This window comes from Capricornis sumatraensis, chromosome 17 (genome assembly GCF_032405125.1).
Source record: "Capricornis sumatraensis isolate serow.1 chromosome 17, serow.2, whole genome shotgun sequence".
NCBI lineage: Eukaryota > Metazoa > Chordata > Mammalia > Artiodactyla > Bovidae > Capricornis > Capricornis sumatraensis.
The window spans coordinates 63,653,619-63,680,360 of record NC_091085.1 but is presented as its reverse complement, the minus strand read 5'-3'; the positions used below and the strand labels follow the sequence as shown (position 1 = coordinate 63,680,360).

Genomic DNA, 26,742 nt, shown 5'->3' with positions numbered 1-26,742 from the left:
ATTTCCTTTTCTGGTTCAACATGAAGATCTCTTGAAAAACAAAATGGAGTGTGGGTCCGATGAGAAACTCAAACCAAATAACCCGTTGGGAAACAGGCGTTCCTGGTGAAGTGCTCTATCTGAGCAGGACTTCAGCCTTTACAGCCCTCTGTGGGAAATGGTGGGACATTCTCTAGGCTGTGTGAACCACTGGTGGAGACCTCGGGACAGCTGGGTTGTTCAGGCAGGAAGGCGTACTATCGTAAAGAAACTGGTATGTGAGCCGCGATTCCCTCACCTTGAGTGTGGATGTGAGTCACCTGTGGTCTTGGTAAAATGCAGATTCTGGTTCGAGGGTTCTGCGGTGGAGCCAGTGATCTGCATTTCTGACCACCTCTTCAGGGCCTATGATGCTGCTGGTCAGGCCACACTTGGAGGAGTGAGATTATAGATAGAGTCACTCAAGTGTGAGTTTTCTCTGCAGTTGAGACCAAAGTTATAAGTAACCGTGATAATTAATGAGACCTTCATGAGCTTGAAAACGTGTGGGGGCTTTATCTTTCTTCGTTTCTGTGTCCCCTTCCTACCTTAGGCCAGCCATCTTTTCTCCTGCCTGCTGACAGCCCACTAACCACCACTTCATCTTCTTTTTTAAGTGCGTGGCGCACCAGGGGCGTCTTCCAACCAACCTGCAGGCCCCTGTGGAAGATATTCATGACCTCAGTAAAGCCTGTGAGGTTCCTTAGAAGATACTGGATTCATGGCGAGAGCCATGAATGATGATAACATCAAATAGGAGCTCTGAGTACTTAACTCGAGCTAGGTGTTACATGAAAATATGAGAGCTGCCACTGAAGGCTGACAGGAGTGGATGAACCCCAGCTCTGCCTTGAACTTGCATCTGTGGTGGGGTTTTGTTGTTTGGGAGGGAGCTGATAGAACCCGCTGTGGAGGTCTGATGTGAAGATGGTGCGATGTGCCCCTGGGAGGCTGGCACACAGAGCAGGCACTGAGGGCCGGTGAAACTGGAACCTCATTCAGGCCCTGCGACTCCTTCAGCTTGCCTTAGGAGGGCAGGTGTGTGGGAATGGAGCCCTTTGCTCCAAGCGTCCCAGTGAGATGATTCTCCGACTCCAGGCATGTTCTGTTAACCACCACGTGATGCTGACTCCAGAAGCCCTCCAAACTCCTGTGGCACTGGGTGCGTCACAGAATGAGCTGCCCGGAAGGCCTGTGTCCTCAAGGAGCCCGTGTTCTCATAGTTACAGGATTGACGTGGTTCCGTGCCTTCCTCAGTGTGAGGTGGTTCTGACAGAGGAGTGTCCTAAATGAAGATAAAGATGTGTCAGGCTGGTTTCTAGTGGCAAGGAAACTTTACAAAACACGTGTGGTTGTAGTGATGCAGGAGGGGGTTCATACCACACAGACCAGATGCCGGTGAGCAGGGACCCTTGGAAGTCAGAAGAGGCTCCAAACAAATGGCATGGGGGAGAGGATGGAAGAGGGAACCTGGATTTGGGGTGGGGCAGGCTCGTCCCCCATCGTTCTTTTTTGATGCTGCCATTGTGGAATCCAAGCATTGTGGGGGCCTGATGGGTTCACCCTTGAAGTGCGACCTCTGTATTGTGGGCTGCTGGCCTAACGGGAATCAGTCCCCTTGTTCCTACCCAGTTTGGCTACGAAAGACCTGACCTTGATTTTCATCCCCCCGCCCGTCTCTTACAGGCACCCATTTATAGTCACCGTGCAGCCTTGGTTTGTGACGTTGCCAGTAGAAAGGGGTGCCTGGGGTTTGCCCCGGGCCTGCAGTCTGGCCCCTGGGTTGGGGGTAACTGCCCACCTGCCACAGTGTTGACCCTGCTGTGGCTTTTCTGTCGGAGACGATGCTGTTTCCTGCTCGAGTGTCTTCTCCAGGGTGGCCACACTCTTGAAGTCTGAGTTTCAGTCCCAGAAGTTTGTCTTTTGTCAGAGCATTTGGGACCCCTGGTTAAACCCAGGAGACTGATGTAAACCCAGCCTGTTGATTCTGGTGAGAACTATAATTTCCAGATCAGCTCAGACCCAGGTGGCCAGCACCTCTCATCTTTCTATGAAAGGTCGTCTGTGGAAGCCAACCATGCAAACCTTGCTGGGACTGGGGCAAAGTGAGTTAAGTAAACAGTCTTAACTGTGTTGCCCTTCCCCTTGAATTACATCCTCCACCTGGACCCTGGGTCAGGACAACTTCCTGCTCACTCACTCTCGTAGACAGTGGTGGGGACATGCTAATTAATTTCAGAGATTTCCTCAGAGCACCTTCCTTATGCTGAAGTAGTCTTTTGGGTAAATTCATTAGGCTAATGCCATGACTAGGCCAGTGAAATGGATTGATTTTTACCATTGCAGAGGAGAATTCGATTATGTTTTCTTATCTGTGAGTGATTGGGTGCAGTTATTTTTTCCTGAGTTGTTTGGCTTTGAATGGACCAGCTTATTCCCAGATCTTCTCAGCTCTCCTGCTCCGTGCTTGTTTCCGTCATGTATCTCCTACCCCTGGAGGGCAGGGCACACTTGGCTGGAGTCTTGGTGCCTTATCTCTGGTGTGCTTTCATCTTCCAGATTAGGTCTAAATGTTGTAAAGCCTCATGGTTGACAGCAGTTGGCTTCAAGTTTGTAACTTCTATTGCAGCTGTTTGTGCCATGACTTCTCAGAAAGATCTTTGTATGGTTTTTATCCTGGCTGAGAGCTCAATGATAAAAACTGGCATTGACTGAACTCAGGTTATGCCAGGCACCATGTTGAGGGTTATACCTGTCATCATGTAATCTTCACAGCACCCTGTGAGGGAAGTGTTACCGGTATGTACATTTTATAGATGAGGAAACTTGAGATGCAAGAGTATTTATTTACTCAGCCTGCCTGACACGTCACACACTGCCACGGGGATTCCCACCCACCCAACCAGTAAGAAACTGGGAGGGTGGCGTCTCAGCACAGGGTAAGAGAGGTCTTTTAGGGAGACGGCCTCTCACTCTCCCCCGTTATATCCTCTCGGGCCTTGTGCGTTGCCGTGGTGGACAGGCCATGTTGAATTCTGTCAGGCTGTCCTGTCAGCTGTTCATGTAGGTGACAGTCACAAATGAACTGGCCCTCAGCCTCAGACTTGACTTCATCTAGTTGTTCTGTGGGAAATCCTGTGCAGCCAGCCCCTGCTGTGTGCGGAAGTGTGCTTGGCCTTGGGGTGGAGTTCGTGTGTCTGCTGGGGGAGCGACCAGGAGCTTGGTGGAGGGGCTCGTACAGATGCTCTGGTTGCTGGGAAGAAGGCAGGACTTCTCAGAAGCCGTAACAGCAGGGGGAGTGTTGAGCCGGCTCTCGGAGGTTGCTGTGTGTAGGAGTTTCCTGGCAGAAAAGAGGTGGCTGGGCAAGGGACGGCCCGCAGCGGCTGAAGGCATAAACAGGGCGGTGCCTGTGGGTGACGGAAGAGTTGAAAAGCTCGCGCAGAGACTCTGTGCAGGGAGGAGAAGGGACGGAGACCAGAAGGGAGAAGTGAGTGAAGTCACTCAGTCATGTCCGACTCTTTGTGACCCTGTGGACTGTAGCCTACCAGGCTCCTCAGTCCGTGGAGTGTTTCAGGCAAGAGTACTGGAGTGGGTTGCCATTTCCTTCTCCAGGGGATCTTTCCGACCCAGGGATTGAGCCCTGGTCTCTTGCATTGCAGACAGACGCTTTACCATCTGAGCCACCAGGGAAGCCGGCATGGCCTTTATTCTGTAGCTAAAGCAAGGCATTGATATGTTTCCTGAGAAGAGTGATGTGATGAATGATCTGATTTGTGTCTGAGGAAGAGCCCTTTGACAGAGGTGAGGGTATGATGGGAGGATGGAGTTGAGAGGTAGTGAAAAGGCAGCATGTGTGAGTGCTAAGTTGCTTTAGTTGTGTCCGACTCTTTGCAACCCCACGGACAGTAGCCCGCCAGGCTCCTCTGTCCATGGGATTCTCCAAGCAAGAATAGTGGAGTGGGTTGCCACGCCCTCTTCCAGGGGATCTTCCCAACCTAGGGATCGAACCCGCATCACTTAAGTCTCCTGCATTGGCAGGTGGATTCTTTACCACTAGTGCCCTTTGAGAAGTCCAGTGAAAGGGCAGAACTGCCATTATCTGAGGGATCTGATGTGTAGGTGAAGAAAGTCACAGATGACAGTTGGCTCTGACTAGGGAGGGTGGGTGGTGGAGGAGATGGTCTTGGCGGTAAATCACAGGGAAGAAGTGGTTCACTCGGAACCTGGAGAAGAATGTGTGGCGGTGTAGGGTGCTGTGCGGCAGGGTGGGTGGAGCTGGAGCGAGAACTGACAAGACCTCAGAGCTCACTTGCATCTAAGGAGCAGGCCAGCAAAATGGAGGCCAAGGATGGAAACCAGGAGAGAAGAAGGGACCTTGGGGAGAGGTTGTGTATGAGGGCAGGTGGCCACAGTGACAGCCAGTCGAGAGAAGTCAAGGAGGAGGAAACTAGACCTTTACCAGGAGCCTTTAGGGTATATCAGTCTGGATAGTCGAGTAGTTAGAAAAGGTGGTAAAATAAAATAATAAGAGTTCAGGTTTGTAAATCTCATGTAAAAATGTTGAGACTGAGGCTAGAGGCCTCTCAAGAGCCTATTACACCACTGGGCTTTGGTTCACTCACTGTCTGTGGGAAGGGCAGGAATTAATGGAAACAACCCAGAAATTCCTTCCAATCCTAAGGGCCTACTGCTCTGTGGCCTCTTGATTGGAGAGAGGCGGAAGAGGGAAAACACCTAGTTTCCAGGGAGTCAGAGCAGAGCCGCAGCAGCTGCAGTGGGAAGCTGCAGGGGGCTGCCGTTTCCGAGGGGTGTGTGTGCTTGGGTCAGCCTTCAGAGTCTCCTGAGCACAGGCCCTTCAGAAGTCATCCGGCGTCTGACTCAGGTCACACGTGGACTGGACATCCCCCATAAAGCAACCCTGATGGGGTGGCTCTGGGGCTGATAGTCCTACTGTGGATTCTTGCTGACTTCAGGTGGCAGTTGGATAGCTTTACCCGTTCCATTCTTGCCACAGACTCCATGGAAGTGAAGCCCATCATGACCAGAAAGTTGCGGAGGCGACCGAATGATCCTGTTCCCATCCCAGACAAGAGGAGGAAACCTGCTCCTGATATCCACTCACATCAAGCCTTCATCACGCCTTTTCCTTTAGACCACTGAATCCTTTGCTTTTCCTTTTGATAGACTGAACATGGCCATTGTCCTACAGGAATTGTCATATTAGGTTGGAAAGCACATATATTCGTCCGTGAGATAGAGGGTGGCCATTTATGATTGGAGTCCTCAGTCGTTTCTCCTTTGAGTGGGAGGGAGTTGCAGAGAGCAGTCATTTGGAAAGGGACTCTGGGCTCCTTTTACACTCACTTGGAGATTCGGGACAGCTGAAAATTTCATGTGCCCTTGATTTTTCCACATAGCAAATGAGAATATTAACTGCCTCTTGTACTTCAGTCAGCTATATCCCCCAAACAGTGGATTGCAAACTGCTGTTCAATTGAAACAAAAAAGTTTAGTTAGACGTCAAGAAACCCCTCTCATCATAAGAATGGAAAGGGGATACGTGGTGGGCGGGAGGGCAGGGGGCTGTATTTATCCTCTTGAGGAGATAATAGCCATTTATACAGAATGGCTTTCTTATTTATCTGCCAGGAGGACAGGGCATGACTTCAGGTCCCTTCATCTTCCCAACCGAGAATTGAAGCTGCTAGGCAAGATTATGTATGTGTGTGGAAGTCTCAGATCTTCGGGACAAAGCACTTCACAAGTGGCAGGTGACGTTTTTTCCTGCGTCCTGGGCTCTCACTGTTACTGTAGTTACCTGTGGAGTTTCACCTTCTTAACCATCGACATTTGTAAGATGGGGGAATGTGGATTCTTTTACATACCTGACTCCACCACGTTGAGTAGGAGGATCAGAAAGTTCTGAGAGGCAAACTGTAGGAACATGGTGGAACTTCCTCTCACTTGGTAGATTCTCAAACTCTGGCACCATCTTGTTGAATTCTGTTTGCTTAGAAACTGTCCTTTTTAGACACATTCCTTTAACTCTCAACACCGCAGCTCAACTATTTGTTAACAGATGAGCAGATCATGGAGGATCTGAGAACGTTAAATAAGGTACAGTGTGATTTTTTTAATGTTTGTTTGAAAGCTCGGGCTTTATTTTGTTCACATGTTGCTTGTGAAATCACTGTGATACCTTTGATACCTTAAGTTGCATCTGAAATTATTTTCTCTAAGATTTTTTTGTTGTTCTTCCTACAGCTGAAGTCACCCAAGAGACCAGGTAAGTGCACAACGTTACAGGCGTTTGGGCCGCCTTTTATTGTATCGGTGGAAAAGCATGTGAATGCCTGACAAGGAGTTGTCATGGTTTTCAAAAATAAAACATTCATCATTTACCTAAGAGCAGTCATCATGAAAACCAAACGGGACCTTTAAGTTCATCCTCCCCTGATTTTTATTTTTAACCCTGCTATGTTAAAAGTACCTTTGTTTTTTCCTTAGGATTTATTGTAAAAAAGACATGATTTTTTCCTTTCCTTTGTATGCATTAGGCATAAGATGTCAGCACAGATCCATTTCTGAAAATGAAATCAGAGGATATTTCAGTGTTAGTCGCTTGGCAGAGTTCAGCACGACGCGTGCTTATCCAGTGGCTTTTCACAGGCTGGTTCTCCTAAGGGCCTTTCAGGCTACTCCCAGTCCCAACTTACAGAAGAGACAGGCCCAGTGTTTAGGGTGCTTCATTCAGAGCAGCACTCAACGGTCTTTGCTAGGCTGCAAAATAGAACTCTGAACTGGCAAGGCATTTTTGTTGTTGTTGTTTTTAAACATGGCAATTACTTGCACATCCGTCCATGAGGTGAGTCTTGTGAAAGGAAACAAGATTCTTGCCACTCTAAATAATTCCCTCCTGAAAGCCACTATGGTCCGAAGAGAAGTTCTGAGTGTCTGAAGGCCTGGTGGGGCGGGTTGTGAATTTAGATGATTTGGTCCCATTTTAGTTACCAGCGCTATTAGCTTTACTTGATACATAACCCAATAACCTGCTCTGTCTCTTAATAAATATTTCTAGACATTTAATTTTTATAAATTCAAAGAGATTTTTCCAGTTCTTGCCCACTGGAGCTTCTTATTGTCAGTGGTGTTTTAGTCCTACCCCCAGTCACCTTGGGCACATCCTTAGCCTGCCTGAGCCTCAGGTTTCAGTTTCTCTTCTGTGGGGAGGTAAATCTTTGCCTTGCCTGCTCACAGAATTGTTTTGAGGATGTGATATACAAGAATTTTGTTGAATTTCCATTTATTACAACAGTAAGAACTTGAGGATCACGAGGACCCTTACCCCCTTTTAAATAGCATTTCACTTAAAGCATGTTAGTGAATGGACTCGCATGCTTGTGACATGCTTAGTCATGGGAATATCTCTTTGGTTCCTCCAGCATCCCCATCCTCTCCTGAACACTTGCCCACCACCCCTGCAGAGTCTCCAGCCCAGAGATTTGAAGCTCGGATAGAAGATGGCAAACTGTACTACGATAAAAGATGGTAAGTTCTGTGTGAACATAGGTTACTCATTAGTATCTCGAAAGAACCGTTTGGAAAGAGGGCCAGGGCTGTCTCTAGTTATTATTTCAGAGCATGGCTGCTGCTTAACTAAAGGTGGAGGGAGGTTAAGAAGTGTGTCAGGAGTTTTGGATTGATGCTGCTTGTTAGATCTCTGAAGGCAGTGTTCCCCAAAACATGTTCTTCTGATCATGCTGCTGCCACCATGCTAGAACCTGCAGGCTTATATCTTTTGTGGTGCCCCTGTAGCCTGGGGTCAGGGTTTATGTCCCCCTCTGTCTCCCCTTAACTGTGCCCTCTGCATGCTGAAATTAATAGGGGTTCTGTGGAAGAAAAGATTCTGTGGTCAGGTGAGTGGGCCGTGGCTGTGTTAACTAGTAACTAAGATCAGTGAGTTTCGTCATTGTAGCACTCTGGGTCTTCTGATACGCTAATGTACATTGAATTTATGAGATGTTACTCAGTACTGTTTATCTGACCAAGGTACCCTTTTACACAGGCTGTCCTGGTGACTCAGTGGTACAGAATCTGCCTGCCAGTGCAGGAGATGTGGGTTCAGTCCCTGGGTTGGGAAGATCCCCTGGAGGAGGAAGTGGTGTCCCACTCTAGTATTCTTGCCTGGGTAATCCTATGGACAGAGGAGCTTGGGGGTGGGGGGGGGGTCGCAGAGAGAAGGACATGAGTGAGTGACTGAGCATGTGTGCACCCTTTTACACACCACATCCTGCAGCACAAGTGTTCCAGGGAAAGTGCCTGGGAGAGGTGTAGCCTGAACCATTACTAGTTTAGATTGAAGATGGTTTGAAACCTTCAGGCCACCATTGAGGTCATTGGAAGAAAATAGCAAAACAATATGAAAAACCTTATTCATGCATTTGCTCTTTTTGTAAAGGTTTCCTACTGTTTGCTCTGTGACTGGGCATCTGCTAGGTGTCAGGTCACCTGGACCCTGCCACCTTTTCTTTAAATTCTCAATTCTTCCTTTTATTCATTGCCCACGTGTAGGCATACTGTTGGTCAGGGTAAGTCATGGTGGACATGTTTTCATGCTGCCTTTCTACTTGTTTGTATGGAGAATGTTTCTCTGGGTTATTGTAGGGTCTCTGTAATTGCCATTTATAATGGTTATATAATGTTTTGAGTTTCAGCCTTTAAACCAAAATTCAAAAATTAGTTATGATTATTTTGAATGTTTTGAGGTTTCTTTAAAAAAAAAAAAAAGCCCCAGTGTTAAATGTCTGAAGTTGGTAAAAATGCTCAGAGACCTAGTGGTGCCTGAAGTAAATCAGTTCCACCCGTGAGGTTACAGTGAGTTAATAACCCAGTAGAGGATGAAGGCTGGATCTGTCTGTTAGCCTGATCTTGGTGACTTCTGCTCCTGTCATTTGATTCTTCGGTGTCCTTCTAAAAGGCCAGTTGTGTTGTTTTCTAGGGTTGCTTGTCAGAACACATCACCACTAGATGGCAGGCCCCGACAACTCAACACATCAAGGGGCAAAATAAGATGAAAAATGTTTCTAATAATGAAAACCAAATAACCTTTAAAGATCAAGCCCACACATAAGAACCATCTTCAAAAGTGATGAGATTTATCACTAACATCTTTACGAATCTGTGAGTCCTAAAGTCCTGTGATATTTCAGATGATGTTCATTTTGTCATTGCGTCGCTTTCTGTCTTCCTTCTCCTAAGGCTTCGTCCTCAGATTTACGGGATATGAAAAGGCAGTAAAATAAAATTCTTTGTTTTTCTAAAGAAAGGATCCACGGTGACGGGGGTTTCACGGTGTAGACCGTGGTCAGGTGGGATGTGTCCAGCCACCTAAGCATTTGGAAGGCGTTTCGCTGTCTTTCTCCCAGTGGCAGCAGAGATCTTTCAAGTGTCTGACTTTCAGGCTGCTTACTCTGTGGTTAAGTATGATGACTGTTGTTTTCTGCGTTCTTTGTGTTCCTCTTCTGTGGCCTTGCTGGTCAGAGTTCACGTCACACCTGCTGAGAGAGGGCCCCTCCCTGTCCGCTGGGTCTGGCAAGTGTTTGCCGGAATCCTGGCTGATCCAGTCCCAGTGCAGGACTGGCCTCTCACGTCTGACCGGGCTCCTGATGTTTGGCTCCGTGTCCTTGTCAGTTTGGAGGCTCTCATTCTTCCTTCTTTCTCAGTAGTCCTGGCCTATGGCCGAGAGGTCAGCTGAACTGCTTTCTGCTCTTGCCGGTGGCGTGAAGTATTTTTGTGAAACGGTATTTCTGGCAAAACACATTTCATTGAGTTTTAAATGACTTCAGCACAAGGAGTGTGATTTGGGCTGCCCATCTTGGCCTGAACGCTTATTTATCAGGCTATGTTTCACTTGGGAAGATGAGCATCTGCCCTTGCCTCTGGGTACACTGCTTTTAAGATATTTTATGTCCTGCTGGAGGTTTTCCTCACGTTTTGATTTGTACTAATGACCCTCCTTAGAAAGCACTGTGAAAGTAGCTGAGATTTTAAGGTGACTCACTGATGGTGCCAGTGGACTGTATTTTCTCCCCTCACTTTAAATCTGGGGCTGCTAAAGTGAATCCAGTGAAATCACCCACATGCACGGGTGGATTTAACCTTCCGGCCTGGCTGTTATTAATAACTCAAAGCAGTGACTCTTTCTTTATTTTTAATTGGAGGATAATTGCTTTACCGTGTTGTGCTGATTTCTGCTGTACAGCACCTTGTATCAGCTATAAGTGTACGTATATCCCCTCCCTCTTGAGCCTCCCACCCCCACCTCCCCAGCAGTGCCTCTTTACAGCTGGAACTGGGACTCCTTGCAGTCCTGTAGTTGTAACATGGCATTCTTTTTTTGGGGGAAATTAAAGCATTAATATCAGGATTCCCAGGAGGATACAAAATTAAATTTAATTCTACCCCTTCTTTGCCCCACTTTTTGACCCACCTTCTAAAGAAATTGCTTTCTTCAATAATAGTAATGGTGGTTCTAGTTCATTGGGTTTAATAGTAGAGGCAAAACTTTAAGGACTTAATTGTAGGAATTCTCCCAGGTCAGAATTTCCATTAGTAATAGAGTCAATTTGACGTTTGGGGCTTGTTCTCTGGGGCTATGTAAAATATTTTTTCAGCAGAGATGAGTTGTAGCTTATCAAACCAGTTCAGTTCAGTCACTCAGTCATGTCTGACTGTGTGTGACCCCATGAATCGCAGCACGCCAGGCCTCCCTGTCTATCACCAACTCCCGGAATTCACTCAGACTCAGGTCCATCAGGTCAGTGATGCCATCCAGCCATCTCATCCTCTGTCGTCCCCTTCTCCTCCTGCCCCCAATTCCTCCCAGCATCAGAGTCCTTTCAAAAGAGTCAACTCTTCGCATGAGGTGGCCAAAGTACTGGAGTTTCAGCTTTAGCATCATTCCTTCCAAAGAAATCCCAGGGCTGATCTCCTTCAGAATGGACTGGTTGGATCTCCTTGCAGTCCAAGGGACTCTCAAGAATCTTCTCCAACACCACAGTTCAAAAGCATCAATTCTTCGGCGCTCAGCCTTCTTCACAGTCCAACTCTCACATCCATACATGACCGCAGGAGAAACCATAGCCTTGACTAGACGGACCTTAGTTGGCAAAGTAATGTCTCTGCTTTTGAATATGCTATCTAGGTTGGTCATAACTTTTCTTCCAAGGAGTAAGCGTCTTTTAATTTCATGACTGTAGTCACCATCTGCAGTGATTTTGGAGCCCCCCAAAATAAAGTCTGACACTGTTTCCGCATCTATTTCCCATGAAGTGATGGGACCGGATGCCATGATCTTTGTTTTCTGAATGTTGAGCTTTAAGCCAACTTTTTCACTCTCCACTTTCACTTTCATCAAGAGGCTTTTTAAAAGTTCCTCTTCACTTTCTGCCATAAGGGTGGTGTCATCTGCATATCTGAGGTTAATTGGTTTTTTTAAAAAAGAATACATTTTTACTAATTTAACTCAATTTTTGTTGCTTTTTTTTTTAACATTCTTTGAACATACTTTGAATTTTCCGCTATTTTAATTAGTATTTAGAATTAGCAAGTAAATTTGTATGGTAAGGTTGCCATATACTTTCTGGTTTTATCTTGAAAACTTACCCCTCCTATCACCCACTATGTATGAACACTTTAATTTCTGAGGACTTGTTTTTTCCCAGAGAATTTGGGTAATTAGTAGATTTGATATTCAGGGATAATGGTTCCCCAGGACCACTTTGTGATGCGAGAGAACCCGCTGGAGGTCCCAGAGCCTCTGCTTCAGAAGGACTTGGGAGTCAAGTTTGGGAAACAGTGGTGGCCAGCTCTCCTGGGGAGCACACAGTAGGCACAGGAGCATGTGAGCAGTGGTGGGCGTTCAGTGACCCCAGAGCAGGCAGGGTTGAGAGGTGGCCAGTCGTGTAAGCCCTAGACCATTTCCCAGGCTTACCGGACCAGATTGCATTTACTCCCAGTATCTACTTTAAAGCCAGGCTGGTATGTTGGTATTTGGATGCTGAGTGTATTGGAAAGAAGATACAGTGCATCCCAGGACAGCTGTTCTGATTGTCTCCCAGAATTGCCTTTAACAGATATTAAGACATGATTTGTGACATTAAGTTTTCTTCTCACCATTTTTTGGTTACTTTGGTATTTTCCAGTATCGCGGCTTATAAGTAAGTGAAAGTGAAGTCGCTCAGTCGTGTCCGACTCTTTTCAACCCCATGGGCTATAGCCTACCAGGCTCCTCCCTCTGTGGGATTCTCCAGGCAAGGGTACTGGAGTGTGTTGCCATTTCCTTCTCCAGGGGATCTTCCCAACCCAGGGATCGAACCCGGGTCTCCCGCATTCCAGGCAGATGCTTTAACCTCTGAGCCACCAGGGAAGCCCGTAAGTAAGTACAGTATACTTTTTAATACAAGTAATAAGGCTTCCCTGGTGGTTCAGACAGTGAAGAGTCTACCTGCAATGCAAGAGACTCAGGTTTGATACCTGGGTCGGGAAGATCCCCTGGAGAAGGAAATGGCAATCCACTCTAGTATTCTTGCCTGGAGAATTCCATGGACAGAGGAGCCTGGTGGGCTACAGTCCATGTGGTTGCAAAGAGTCGAATATGACTAGGTGACTAATGCTTTCACACTATTGTACCTATTTATTCAAGAAAAGAGGAAAACCATTCGGTGAAAAGAAATATCATTCTTTTCTGAGGTTTTTATTTTATATTTTGGTGACATTTTAATATATATTTAGTAGACATTTTAATATATAAGCTTACCTGGTTTTTTTCTGTGTATATGATACACACGTAACACACATTATGTTGTATTATGTACCCAGGGACATAATGGATGTAGTTTTTTCCTTGACTTAGCAGTATATTGAGCACATTTCACACTAGTTATATACTCCTATACCACACCTACTTATGACCTTTCTTTATTAAAGTATTTAGAAAGTAGTATCAGGGTGACTTGAGGCTAGTTGCATGTTGTTTTGTGTTTTTTATCTCTTTAATAACTCATAATCCCCATAGAGTAGCTGTGAATAGTCTCCTTTTCTGTTTTTATTCTAACCATTACTCACAACATTACCAATTACACAGGATGGTTGGCTTAGATGTGGAAGGGAAACTCAAGTTTGAGTTTTGCCGTGAACCAGTTCACCCTTTCCTCATGTACTGTAATATTAACATATTTAGTGTTATGGAGGTCCCCTGACCCAGTTTACCAACTAATCCCTGGCCAAAAGCAACTTTAAAGCTGAGTCTTAACCAGTGTTGCTGTTCTAATTGAATCTGTGATTCTGTTTCTTTTCTAGTGTTCTCAGGAAATAAATTGACTTGGAAACTTAAGTTTTCAGCTCTAAGTAGCATGTTAAAGAGTGCTTAGAACCTTGATTGAAAAAAGCCCATTTGGGCGTGAAGTGAAAGTGAAAGTCGCTCAGTTGTGTCCAACTCTTTACAACCCCATGGTCTGTAAGGTCCATGGAATTCTCCAGGCCAAAATACTGAAGCGGGTAGCCATTTCCTTCTCCAGGGGATCGTCCCAACCCAGGGATCGAAGCCAGGTCTCCCACACTGCAGGTAGATTCTTTACCAGCTGAGCCACAGGGAAGCCGTTGTAGGTGTTAAGTGCATCCTTAACTGTGATTTCTTAGCCCTGGGTTATTTCATTGTACCAGCAAAACAGAATCTGTCTTCTTCCCCAACAGAAATCGTGGTAAGATGGCGATGCTTTGCTGGGAGATGCATTTTGGTGGAAGCTACATGAGTTGGTGGGTCTGTTAAGTCAGTTCTGCACAGCCAGAATGAATCAAAGGTTGCGTTCTTGACTGTACTGGACTGGCCCAGGCCAGCGTTGCCAGCAGCACCTCTGCTGATGTTTCCAGCTCCGGTCACACAGCAACTACTCCTTCCCTTGTGGCAGCTGTTAGTGACTCATTTGTGCTTTGGCCCTGGTTTCCTCACTTTCATCCTTGGCCTTGTCCCTGAACTTGTAAAAGAAAGTGAAGATGGTCCTGCACTACAGGCCAAGAGAATAGATGCAGAGACTGAAAGGGGGAGAGTCTTGTCTTATCTCCTGGTCAGTTCTCCCAACTGACCAGGGCAAAGTTAGGTACCTTTTGGTCCAAGTCTAATGCTCAGAACTTCACCTAGTTAGACTTGGCAGGTATGAGTATTTAATAGTCACTGCCACTATATTCAAAGCTCCTGACATCAGAGACCCTATGGCCTTGTTGGCTGTCTGCCCCACCTCTCTAGGGTGGCCAGTGATACAGTGAGTGGCTAATGAGTATTTGCTGAATGAGCAATCAGAATAAGGGCTGAATTTGACCTATTGTCTTGTTGAGAAAGGCAGGCCAAATTTGCTTATTTTGTATTTGTTATCTGAACAAATAGAAAATAATGGAACAGTGTGTTCAAGCCCATCTATTCATTTTGTCCACCCTCCTGCCTCAGTGTTTTGGGGGTAGATATAGAGAGTAGGGACATAGGTTTTACTTGAAAAATTATAATTTACTTTTTGAACTGGGTCAGTTCAGTTCAGTTACTCAGTCATGTCTGACTCTTTGCAACCCCATGAACCACAGCACTCCAGGCCTCCCTGTCCATCACCAACTCCCGGAGCCTACCCAAACTCATGTCCATCGAGTTGGTGATGCCATCCAACCATCTCATCCTCTGTCGTCCCCTTCTCCTCCTACCCTCAGTCTTTCACAGTATCAGGGTCTTATTCAAATAAGTCAGCTCTTCGCATCAGGTGGCCAAAGTATTGGAGTTTCAGCTTCAACATCAGTCCTTCTGATGGACACCCAGGACTGATCTCCTTTATGATGGACTGGTTGGATCTCCTTGCAGTCCAAGGGACTCTTGAGTCTTCTCCAACACCACAGTTCAAAAGCATCAATTCTTCAGCACTCAGCTTTCTTCACAGTCCAACTCTCACATCCATACATGACCACTGGAAAAACCATAGCCTTGACTAGATGGACCTTTGTTGGCAAAGTAATGTCTCTGCTTTTCAATATGCTATCTAGGTTGGTCATAACTTTCCTTCCAAGGAGTAAGCGTCTTTTAATTTCATGGCTGCACTCACCATCTGCAGTGATTTTGGAGCCCAAAAAAATAAAGTCTGACACTGTTTCCACTTTTTCCCCATCTATTTGCCATGAAGTGATGGAACCAGATGCCATGATCTTCGTTTTCTGAATGTTGAGCTTTAAGCCAACTTTTTCACTCTCCACTTTCACTTTCATCAAGAGGCTTTTTTTAGTTCCTCTTTACTTTCTGCCATAAGGGTGGTGTCGTCTGCATATCTGAGGTTATTGATATTTCTCCCAGAAATCTTGCTTCCATCTTGTGCTTCTTCCAGCCCAGCATTTCTCATAATGTACTCTGCATAGAAGTTAAATAAGCAGGGTGACAGTATACAGCCTTGACATACTCCTTTTCCTATTTGGAACCAGTCTGTTGTTCCATGTCCAGTTCTAACTGTTGCTTCCTGACCTGCATATCAGTTTCTTAAGAGGCAGGTCATGTGGTCAGGTATTCTCAACTCTTTCAGAATTTTCCACAGTGTATTGTGATCCACACAGTCAAAGGTTTTGGCATAGTCAATAAAGCAGAAATAGATGTTTTTCTGGAACTCTTTTTTGATGATCCAGTGGTTGTTGGCAATTTGATCTCTGGTTCCTCTGCCTTTTCTAAAACCAGCTTGAACATCTGGAAGTTCACGGTTCATGTACTGCTTAAGCCTGGCTTGGAGAATTTTGAGCATTACTTTACTAGTGTGTAAGATGAGTGCAATTGTATGGTAGTTTGAATATTCTTTGGCATTGCCTTTCTTTGGGATTGGAATGAAAACTGACCCTTTCCAGTCCTGTGGCCACTGCTGAGTTTTCCAAATTTGCTGACATATTCAGTGCAGCACTTTCACAGCATCATCTTTCAGGATTTGAAATAGCTCAGCTGGAATTCCATCAGCTCCACTAGTGAACTGGGTCACATAGTCTTAAATAAAAAACTAAATACAGAGTTGGTTTTCCATCCCTTTCCTTGGCCCCCTTTTCCACTCTGCAGTGAGACCAAGAATGTAGATTTTAGACTTAGAAGATTAGGAGGTTGTCTAATCCAAGGATGGAAGCATTGAAATTAAACCTGAAATCCAGGCTGTTCCTCAAATATAAATTAAGACTCCTTTAATTATATTTTTTATTGTGATGGTATTTTTTTTCTTCCCTCCTTTTCTTCATTTCTTTATTACTTTCTTAAATTTGTGCCAGTACTTACATACTTAAAATTTTAAGAGGGTAAAGTGAAAGTGAAGTGAAAGTTGCTCAGTCGTGTATGACTCTTTGCAACCCCATGGACTATACAGTCCATGGAATTCTCCAACTCAGAATACTGGAGTGAGTAGCCTTTCCCTTTTCCAGGGGATCTTCCCAACCCAGAGATTGAACCCAGGTCTCCCACATTGCAGGTGGATTCTTTACCAGCTGAGCCACAAGAGAAGCCCTTATATTAAATATTCTTACCAAAAAAGAAGAAAAAAAGCTACAAAACTATAGTTATGATTAAAAGGGTGGGAGGAGACAGATGTTTATGATGGGTGGTGATGATTTCATGGGTATGTACTTGTCCTCAAACTCACTGATTTGCGTACATTAAATATGTACCACATTTCAGATGTCAATTGTATCTCAAAAAAGTGGTTTAAAAAATAAGTGTATGTCTTGTTTCTGGCAGGTACCATAAGAGCCAAGCCATCTATCTGGAGTCGAAGGACAACCAGAAACTGAGCTGTGTGATCAGCTCTGTCGGAGCCAACGAAGTAAGGACTGAGCTAACTCCCTCACCCTTTAGGAGTGCAAAATGGGACAAACCTACAGTGCAAGTACCACCAAGAAAGTACAGTGGAATCATTATATTGTCTGTGGGTTAGATTTGAAAGATAGCACTTTCAGGCAGAAATTGCACATATTGTTCTTGAAAATCTCTTACTTTGCATGACTACAGTATATGCGGGTTTGTATATTCCTTGTGATTGTGAACTCCCTACAGAGTAGTTGAGTTGGGCACCACTGAGATAGACTGCAGGAAGGAACACAAGGCAGGTCAGCTTGCTGTCTGCACATTCAAATCATGCCACTTTTTAAGGATACAATCCACTGAGGATGGGACTTGCCTGTGGAGCCAGCTCGTCTTTGTTGTTCTCTCTCTTGAGCGCCCATGGGTACTCAGATTTGTTTCTCACTCTGAGGATCTAACAAGGCACCTGGCACACAGTAAGTGCTCAGTAAATGGGTGGTGGTCTCTTTTGACCCACACGCCACTCCTCGCCTGCTGTCTCTCTAATCCTGCATGTCCTGTTGTGCTTCTGAGCAAGGAGATGCTAGGCTCATATCTTCAGGGACTGGTGTCCTCCAGTTACTCTTGTAGGATGGGGGCTGATTGAAAGTCAGCTCACAGGGTCATGAGGCTGAGGACGATGGGACTGGCCTGTGAGTTCTCCTGCTGGCCCTTCATTAGCAGGCTGTCAGCAGTGTGTAACTGGGTATTGTTAGTAGTCAAAAAATAGTTTAAAACTTTAATAGCTGTTTTGGCTTGATCTTTTATCAATCCACAAATGTCTGTAAAGAAATTGATTTTTATGTGTCTACCCTCCAACTTAGTCATGCCAGTGCACAGTAAATCTAATGAAGCTGGATTATAGAATAACTTAAGCCTATTCTATTCTCCCAGCTTCCTGAATTGAAAATGCCCTCCAATGTGACTAGTTTGCAGAATGATTGTTTACTTAGTAGTTATGGAGAGATTACCAAATAAATGAATGTCATTTTTCTGTAGGCTTGGGATCTGTGTGTCATCTCAAGCCAAGTCAGAACAGGGCATCTCAGAAGCCTGCTGTTCCCTGGCAGTAGGCTTTGCAATTTCACAGCAGAGCACATGTGCCTGGCCCTATGGGCCACTGTACAAGGTACATGTGGCTTCCTGGTACCTGAACCTAACTTCAGAACCTGTGCTGTGACCTCAGGACTTTCAGGAAAATAGAAATGCAAATTAGGTTTTTGTTTTTTTTTTTTCTTTTGAAGATTGTCACCCTTTGACAGAGTATCTGCGAGATCTGACAAGGGAACAGTGAGACTGAGACATGTCTCCTGGAGGGAAGAAGCCTCAGTGCATTGGAGCCTTGCAACTCTGGCAACGGGGAAACTTTTCTCAATTCTTGGAAATATTTCAGCTCATTTTTTTAGGTCAAATCCTAAGCAACACTGAAGCTACTTGGCCACTGCATAACTTGACCGTGGGCAGACTTGGTGCGTGGGTCTTGGGTCTGAGCATGTTGGTGACTGCCTACTTGTTTAGCCCTCCTTGGAGTCAGTTTTCAGTTTAAAATGGTTCTACAAGGTCCTTTAGAAGTTTGGCTTCATGTGAGGTCTTTATGTTTAAACCAGGGTACTTGACTAAAGTCTTTGTGTTGTTAAATAATCACAGTAAGGAAATTGAGATGAAACTGAAAATAGTCTGTGTGTGTCCTCCGACCCCCCGGTGGGTCAGATGGTAAAGAATCTATCTGCAATGCAGGAGACCTGGGTTTGATCCCTGGGTCAGAAAGATCCCCTGGAGAAAGGAATGGCTACCCACTCCAGTATTCTTGCCTGGAAAATTCCGTGGACTGAGGAGCCTGGCCGGCTACAGTCTGTAGGGTTGCAAGGAATCAGATGTGACGGAGCGACTTTTTTGAATAAGCTTTTTTAAAGCCTGAAAAATCAATGGGGGAAAGAGGAGAGCTGTGAACTTGCACTTGCATATATAGTGAGATGCAGATCTTTAAAAGGCTTACATTACACTTTTATCTCCATCTGATTGCATGTTAGGTACATGGTTGAGAGAACAGGTGAGACCAAGAGTCAGGCGGTGTGGTTTAGTGAGGAAGAGCAAGGGGCCTTGATGTCGTGTGCCAAGGTTTCCATCAGACAAGTGGACTCAGCCTTGCTCTTCCGTAACGTGGGGATGATGCCAGTACTTACTTCTGAGGGTTTTTCTGAGAATGAAGGAGCTCAGCTTGGTCATCACAATGCCTGGCCCCCGGGAATTCCTCCCTCAGGTGGGGTGGATGATGGAGGGGTAGCCCTCCTTCCCCTCCCTGGCTGCAGGATTCTGTGTATTGAGTGCCCCTGGCAGCTCTGGCAGGCCCCCTGCTGGAAGAGTTCTTTCTCAGTTCTGTGGAAGAATATACCTGCCCTGTCCAGTGCCAGACGTCTGATCGCATCTGTGGGAGAATGGTATGGTCAGGAGGGAAGGACTGTCTTAAGCTAATTTGCCTTTTCAGCATCCTAATTGGACTTTCACTCACTCACAGGCATTTTTTGTTGTTGTTAATTTTTCTATCCTTTCTTGTTATGACCATTAGCCTTAATTGCCAGGAAACGAGCTCTGGAAGGCTGTACCATGAAAGTCCCTTGGGTCAAGGAAAATATTTTCCTATTTGATTGGAAGTTTGTTTATCAATATGTGTGTCTTAATGTTGCTAATGCTGTAATCAAACCAAACCAGAAAGAGTCCTTAAGATGGAGGCAGAAATGAAAAAGAAACTCAGGATCACTGTGCTTTCCATTTTTGTACTCAAAGTTGTAAAAGAGGTGACTGGAAGAAATGAGTTCACAGGCGGATGCCTACTGTCTGCAGTGGAGGCCAGAGGTCAAGGAGGTGCCTATGAAGGCCTCTTGGGTTGACAGGAAGAGGTTGCCAGCTGTCTGCTGGCACCTAGTTCATGCAGACATCCCTGTGCTCTGAAACATGTGTCCCTCAGTACTGGTTTCTCATCCTGTTCCTTTTCCTTCTTCCCCACAGATCTGGGTGAGGAAGACAAGCGACAGCACCAAGATGAGGATTTACTTGGGCCAGCTTCAGCGTGGGCTCTTCGTGATCCGCCGGAGGTCAGCGGCTTGATGTTCTCCAGTATTCTTCTTCCCTCGACCCCTTTTCTGGAATGGTTTTTGGTTTTGTCTTGTTTTCTTAATAGAAAATTTTTAACTTGGGAATGGCTCCTTGGCCTTGGCAGACGGAGAACACTGTGGTGGATTCTGCAAGGCACTCTCGTAGCCAGCCCCGTCCCGCCTTGCATCATTCTTTCCCTGCGCCAACTTCTTCTAGTCGTCCGTCACCCTGAGACTGTTGTACTCTCTGGAGCATTGGGAGTTGGCTTTACCGACTTTTTTTTTTTTTTGCTTATGCTTTGTCTTTTGTTTTTTCTCTTTTAAAGCCTCCTCTAAGTTTGAAGAGACAGCTGTCTCTATTATCTGTAGGTCTTTCTTCCATGGCGAGGAGCAGGAAGGGGTACCCTCTGCAATGCGTTTTCACCTTTTGAATCCAATCAGTGGATCACGTAGGTCCCTTCCTTGTCAAGCACAGTTCACTGCTTCCTCAGAAGCTTGGGGCAGAGGTCCTAGCAGAAGAGTCATTCTCCGGACTCTAAGCCTTCTTGGAGAAATGAATGTCTTGTGTTACGTCTGGTGTGTTCCATCCATTCCACTGGCTGAAAGACAGAAAAATTTGCGTGAGAGACAACGTGCACTGCAATAAACAGGGCTGGGGCAGGGAGAGTGTTTCATATTCATAAAGTGCTGAAGTTACTGATTTCAAATGTTGTTTAGACAAGTGGTTGATTCACACAGATTTATTCTAGCTCAGTCTGGAACACAAAGTGATCATTTTAGAAATGTTAGTGTGTAGTTCGCTGCTGTCTCCTGCTCTCAAGTAGATGAGGTGGTCCCTGCTGCCAGCTGATGGTCTGGGTTGTCTGTGGGGAGGTGAGATGGATGGTGGAGCCATCAGTGATCTGTGCACTCTAACTCAGGTCACACTCTTGTTGCTGATGCCAGTGTTTCACCTTGGCCATTCCAAACCCATGAAACCTTGTCAGCTCCCAGGAGCTCTGGCCCAGGTTGGAGACAAAGAAGGCCATGACTGCCATTAAACCCACACTCTCCCTAAATGAATCCTGATGAAACAGCCTGACCTGCTCACGTTCCTTCACTCTCCAAATTAGACAGATGACTTACTGGCTGATTGTTTGCTTTAATATTCTTGTTGCCATCTTAAGATGTTAAAATATTTGGGTCAAGTGTTAGCATTTCTGAGCAATCAGTAGATGTTATGTGTCCTAGGAAACCTTTGTAAGCAATTCCCTTGGTCTCAAGTGATTGTCTTCGTATTATCTCTTGATACACATGTCCCAAAGTAGGTTGTGGAGCTGTGAGGACAAGTAGATTACCTTCTCGAGTCCTGGCTTCAACAGAGACCAACCTTAGTGACCCAGAGTAAAGGCTTGTACAGGTACATTTGAGTTTTAATTTATAATCCGGTTTTTCTCTCATTTTCTTCTGGTGTTGGAGTCTCATTTAGAAAATAGGATAAATGACGTCATTTATCAGAAGTTGCCTGGGCGTTCTGAGTTTCTCTGCCTTCCAGCCTCCCACGGTGATGATTTTTACAGTAGTGAACCAGATCTGCACTAAACGGGGCCTTCACCTTTTATTTTTTCTTGGCAGCCTTTGCTGTAAGGGCAGCCCTCTCTTGGCTGAATTTTCCCTGTGGGGTGTGTCACCTCCCATAATATCAGGGAGTTCTTTGTTATCCCCTTGCACAGTGTGCTGGAAATTTATTTAGATGTATTTTGTGTGTGTTGCCATCAAAGATGGTTTAAAAAAATTTTTTTTTTTAATGATTGTCTTTCTACCACTACTCTATAGTTTCTCTGGGGGGGTGGTGGTGGTAAGAATTGTGTTGATAACAACTTTTAGCATTGAAGCAGCAGCAACTCACCTTGTTTTCTGGCCTTGCCTGGTGGTTCCTTCGTGCTTTCATGAAAAGATCAGTGATTTGAAGACCAGGCACTTCAGCCTTTTCCCTTCTGTAAATTGGAGGATGTTTGAGGCCATGCTTCAGCATGGACTCGGCCACACCACTACCTTCTCCTCAGTATCCTGACAACCCTTCACAGTCATGATGTGGTGAGAATGAGGGAGACCGTGTGGTCCACTTGAGACATGGCACAGTAAATTATATTCCTGATCCTGGTAGATCTGCTTTTTATTGAGTCACTCCAGAGGTGAAGAGTCAGCAGTTCTGCCCCTGTGGTTGGTGACCAGGGAGGAAAGAGCCTCCTTGTTAGGAGATAGAGGTGCTTTTATGATGGGCAAAGTCAGCCAAGACAAGGAAAAGACAGATTCTGAGCTTCCTAGAATAAGAGGGGCCTGGCTTTAACCCAGGTGGTTATTCTTCTTCCAAAAGGCCTTTGTCTCGTCGGGGCACCAGATAAATTCCCAGATTCAAACTATTTCCTGAAAGTGGTACTTGGATAAAGTGTGGTCCAGACAATTCCAATCAATAACCTATACATTTGTTAATCTGATCAAGAATCTGTATGTGTGTTATTCTGTTCAAGAAGCTGTGTGTGTGTGATCCTGATCAAGAACCTGTACACGTGTTTTGTCGTGGCGTCAGCCTCACGCGGTGCCCGCGGTGTTTGCTGCAGGTGTGCCCTAATATTTATTTTACCTCCACCTAGGAGCTGTGTCTCCCTCACCTCCCTCTCTAAGCCAGTGTCCTCTTGAACAGTTTCCAGATTTCTGTAGCCATACCAAAGCCAGGATATTTTCCTTGATTTGGATACCAGTATTTATAGAAGTCTAACTAACTACCTAACTTTAAGTTTTTTTTTTAAAGAAATTCTAACTGGGGCCAGTAGAAGATCCCAGAAGCTGATCTGCAAATCAAGCTACTTATATTGGTGTGTGAGACCCTGTGTTTAGGATTGGGTGACTTTTCTAAGAGAAATACAGGGGGGTGGGATGGAATGGGTTTGGTTGCAATTTTTTTTTTTTTTTTTAACCTAACTTGACTGGGTTGGGGGTGGGTGGGTGGGTCCTATTTTTTACAATATTTTTGTTTTTTATTTTCTATTAACATTTCCTTTTACCCTTGAATTTTTACTAAAATTCCTCCTCATAAAAAACTCTTGTTTCTAATCTGGGAATTTAAAATCTCGGTACTTAATGTTACACCATTTTTTCCAAAGAGTTTAAAACACTTTAATACCAGAACATGGCAAAAAATAATAATAACATACAGCCATTTCAAGCAGTTGGTGGGCTTTTTTTTTTTTATACAATAACATCATTAACTGGTACATTAAATGTTCTGAGAGGTGAATGTAACAAGTAGAGGGTTTTATTTTTTTTCTTTAAATGACAATAAACTTTCAAAGAGAAAACCAGCACGTAATCTGTGTGACATCCATTGATTGCCTAAATGATTAAAATTTATTTTAGGTTTTCCCTTCAGTGGTCATGGGGGAAGGAAGTTGGAGAAGAGGGAGGGACCTCCTAGACAGTAGCTTGCTGTGAAGAGTGAAATATGCGTGATGTCCAAGATGAACTCCCAGGTCTGTAAAGAGCCAGTCTACAGTTGTTGACCCTTAAGTGTAGCCAGCTAAGCTGTCTTCTGCTCAGAAAGGATAGAAGAACCTGACTAAAAATGGAGTAAATACAGTTGACCTAAGGTAGGAAAGGCCTTAAGGTAAACTGGTCTGATGAGGAGGATGCTATTCATTGAGAACTCGAGAGCAGTACTTGCCAGTCTCACCAAAAAACATGGTGTTTCTACAGCTCCCCAGGGTGGGGTGAAGCGATGAGGTCGCTTTCTGCCCCCAGGGGCCAATGACATCTTGTGCTCACAGCCCAGTTGTGCTTGTAACACCCATTGGGAAGGGCTGCTCCACACTTTGGATAATGGAGAAGGGCAGTCACAATCTGAATAATTCTTTATTGTTATTGTAACTACTCGTTGGAAATGAGTTGTTTATTGTTATTTCTACAACTCATTGGAAATGACCCCGATGCTGGGAAAGATTGAAGGTTAAAGGAGAAGAGGGCAGCAGAGGAAGAGATGATTAGATAGCATCACCGACTCAGTGGACATGAATTGGAGCAAACTCCGAGTGATAGCAGAGCACAGAGAAATCTGACGTGCTGCAGTCCATCGGGACGCAGAGTCAGACATGACTTAGTAACTGAACCGCCACAACAGTCATATAGAAAAGTGCACAAATCTTAATTGTACAAGTTGTTTTCTCAGTGTGAGCACATATGTGTAACCAGCATCAAGACCAAGAGACAGCGTCCATGAGCTCCATAGACCTTCAGTTATCATTCCTTGCCCTGGTAACTGCTTTCCTGACAAGTTTCCTCTGTTCTAATCACCTTAGCCTTCAAGCTTTTCAGGTCTATGGGCCCTTCCATAGTTGCAGAAGAGCCAAGTCTCTGGTGTAGGCTAGGGGCTGTGGACCGGGCATGTGAGAGCTGGCGGCAGAGGGTGTGGTTCAGACTCAGGTCAACCAGCTCACTCCTATTTGTTACCAAGGCAAATATGGCTTGCCCTTGATGTTAGTATCTGCCTTTTAGTTGAGTACTCTATATATCAGGCACTAGACTAAACCCTCCGTAGGAGGTGTTTTCTCACTTAATCGTGGCAGTAATCTGTTGAACTGATACAAAATCAGTCCAAGGCTTACTTCTTTGAAACCCAGAGATCAGCACCATGCCTGGTAAGTGCTCTGTGAATGGTAGCTGTCGAGCAGTGTTAGTGTAAAATGATGGGTAAAGTGAGGTAGACTGGTCAGTAAGCATGGCTCCAGCTCCCGGCGCTGTGCCCTTCACCTGCATCCTCTCGCTGTAGCCTTGTAACAGTCTTGGAGGGAGCACATCATTGTTATCACCAGTTTACGGAGGAGGAAGCAGGTTCTAGTAGTCACAGAAAATGGTTCAGTAACTTCTCCAAGGTCACATACTGAGGGGCTGAGTCCAGATCTTTTGGATTCTAAGCCAGCTTTCCTACCTGCTACCTTTTGCTGTCCTTTCCTGACCTCTTCTGTTAAAATCAGATTCAGTATTCTCACCTTTCTCCTTCAGTGCTTCCCTGGCTGTTTGCTTTTATCTGTTCTCACCTCTTGGACACACATCCAGAGCAAGTTTTAGAGGTGAAAACACTTGGTCAGACCCTTCCCCTTGCCAGGTGACTCTGGCATTCTCCCTTGGTAGGAGAGCAGCTCCCGAGAGCTAAACTGGCCAGGAGGTTGCCTACCTTTGAAAAGGCATGAGTGTGCCAGTTCTGCAAGAGAAGGAACCGTTGAGAACACAAAGAGTCTTCCATTTGGATGGAGCTGACTTGATCTCATGAGCAGTGAGAGCAAGGCTCCAGAGGGAAACACGGATCTGTTTTTCCAACCCACTTTTCTTCCTGCCTTTCCTGTGTATAAAGTGAGGAGGAGGGTTAGGAGCCATTGACCTGCTTCTAGAATGTGGGCCCAGAGCTAAATATCTGACATGGTGCTGTACTCTGCACATCGCATCCTGTGGAGTCACCGGCTGGAAGAGAGCCACAGGGTTCCACATCACTTGCTGCAAGCTCAGCACCCACCAGCAACCTGGGCAGGAGCAGGAACAGAACCAATTTCTGGTCTCTCACTAGTGTTAGAGACTCCCCAAGCCCCATCTTTGGGTAAGTACTTTCCCAGCAAGGCGCATTGGGACTTCCTTGGCAGTCCAGTGGCTAAGACGTTGCCTCATTGCAGGGGGTATGGGTTTGATCCCTGGTCAGGGAACTTAGATTCTGTGAGCTGCATGGCATGGCCAAAAAAAAAAGCGCTAGATGGAATGAACTAGAAATACGGCACCATCAGCTCACCCTGTTGGACCTAATAGCATGGCCAGAAATACATTAGCTATAGCAACTTTTTTAGTGCTAACTGGAATTGATATTTTTGTGAATAGGTGTGATTATTAAGACAAAGAGATACATATGTTTAGGAGGCTCCCCAGGGGAGTGAGGTAGATAAGACACAGCATAGGTACCTAGGTGCTTAATCCCTTTAACCCATTTTCTCTAATCTGTGTCTGCTCAATTCCCTGAAAGACAAGAGATCTATAAAATGGCAGAATTTGCTTGACACGTTGGGGAAGTCCGATAATCAAAATGGTAAAGTTTCTCTCCCCCGTTTCCCAGGAGCTGGAGACTCAGCAGTCTGGGTTCTGGTTTTCTGTAGGCTGATGCTCAGATCTGTTGGCATCAGTGCGCCCTTTGCCAGTGGTGTAGATGGGCCAGGGTAAAAGCAGTGGATAATTCCAGAGCCAGCCAGGAGAGAACAAGCAGGTGCTTGGGGGTTGGGAGGAAATGCAGCATGCAGCCCTGCGAATCCAGGCAAGGCCCTGCCGACAGTTAAGAATCACTTATTTCACCATCAAGTGTTTACAGAGATGCAGTGTGGCAGAGCAAAGCTTAGAAATCAGCCTTTGAATCCAGCTTTGCTGCTTAACTAGCCGTGTGACCTTGGGCAACGTAATCCCTCTGAACCTCAGTTCCCTCATCTGTTAAATAATAATATCCACCTTAGAGGCTGATTTTGAGGATTCTAATAATACTAACACATCTACTGCTTACTGTGTGCTAGGCATTTTACATACATTAACTAATTGAATCCTTATAATCCTAGGAGGTAGGTAGTCTTATAATCCTTATTATATAGTTGAGGAAATGGAGAATCAGCTTAGGTAACTTGCCCAAGGTCACATTGCTTGTATATAGTGCGTGAGCCACGATGCCAAGGCCAGGTGGCCTCTTCT

At 45.4% G+C, this 26,742-nt stretch overlaps 1 protein-coding gene across 1 annotated transcript in view; it reads left to right on the top strand.

Moving 5' to 3' along the window:
• Positions 1-22,909, top strand: part of SUDS3 (SDS3 homolog, SIN3A corepressor complex component) — a 36,618-nt gene extending 13,709 nt beyond the window's left edge. Inside the window, exons 7-12 of the mRNA XM_068989565.1 lie at positions 5,033-5,128; positions 6,074-6,135; positions 6,283-6,304; positions 7,461-7,566; positions 16,805-16,889; positions 19,913-22,909. Of these exons, the coding sequence (XP_068845666.1) occupies positions 5,033-5,128; positions 6,074-6,135; positions 6,283-6,304; positions 7,461-7,566; positions 16,805-16,889; positions 19,913-20,011 (470 nt within the window). The 3' untranslated portion in view covers positions 20,012-22,909. The remainder of the gene's footprint in view (positions 1-5,032; positions 5,129-6,073; positions 6,136-6,282; positions 6,305-7,460; positions 7,567-16,804; positions 16,890-19,912) is intronic.
• The last annotated feature ends 3,833 nt before the right edge of the window (positions 22,910-26,742 follow it).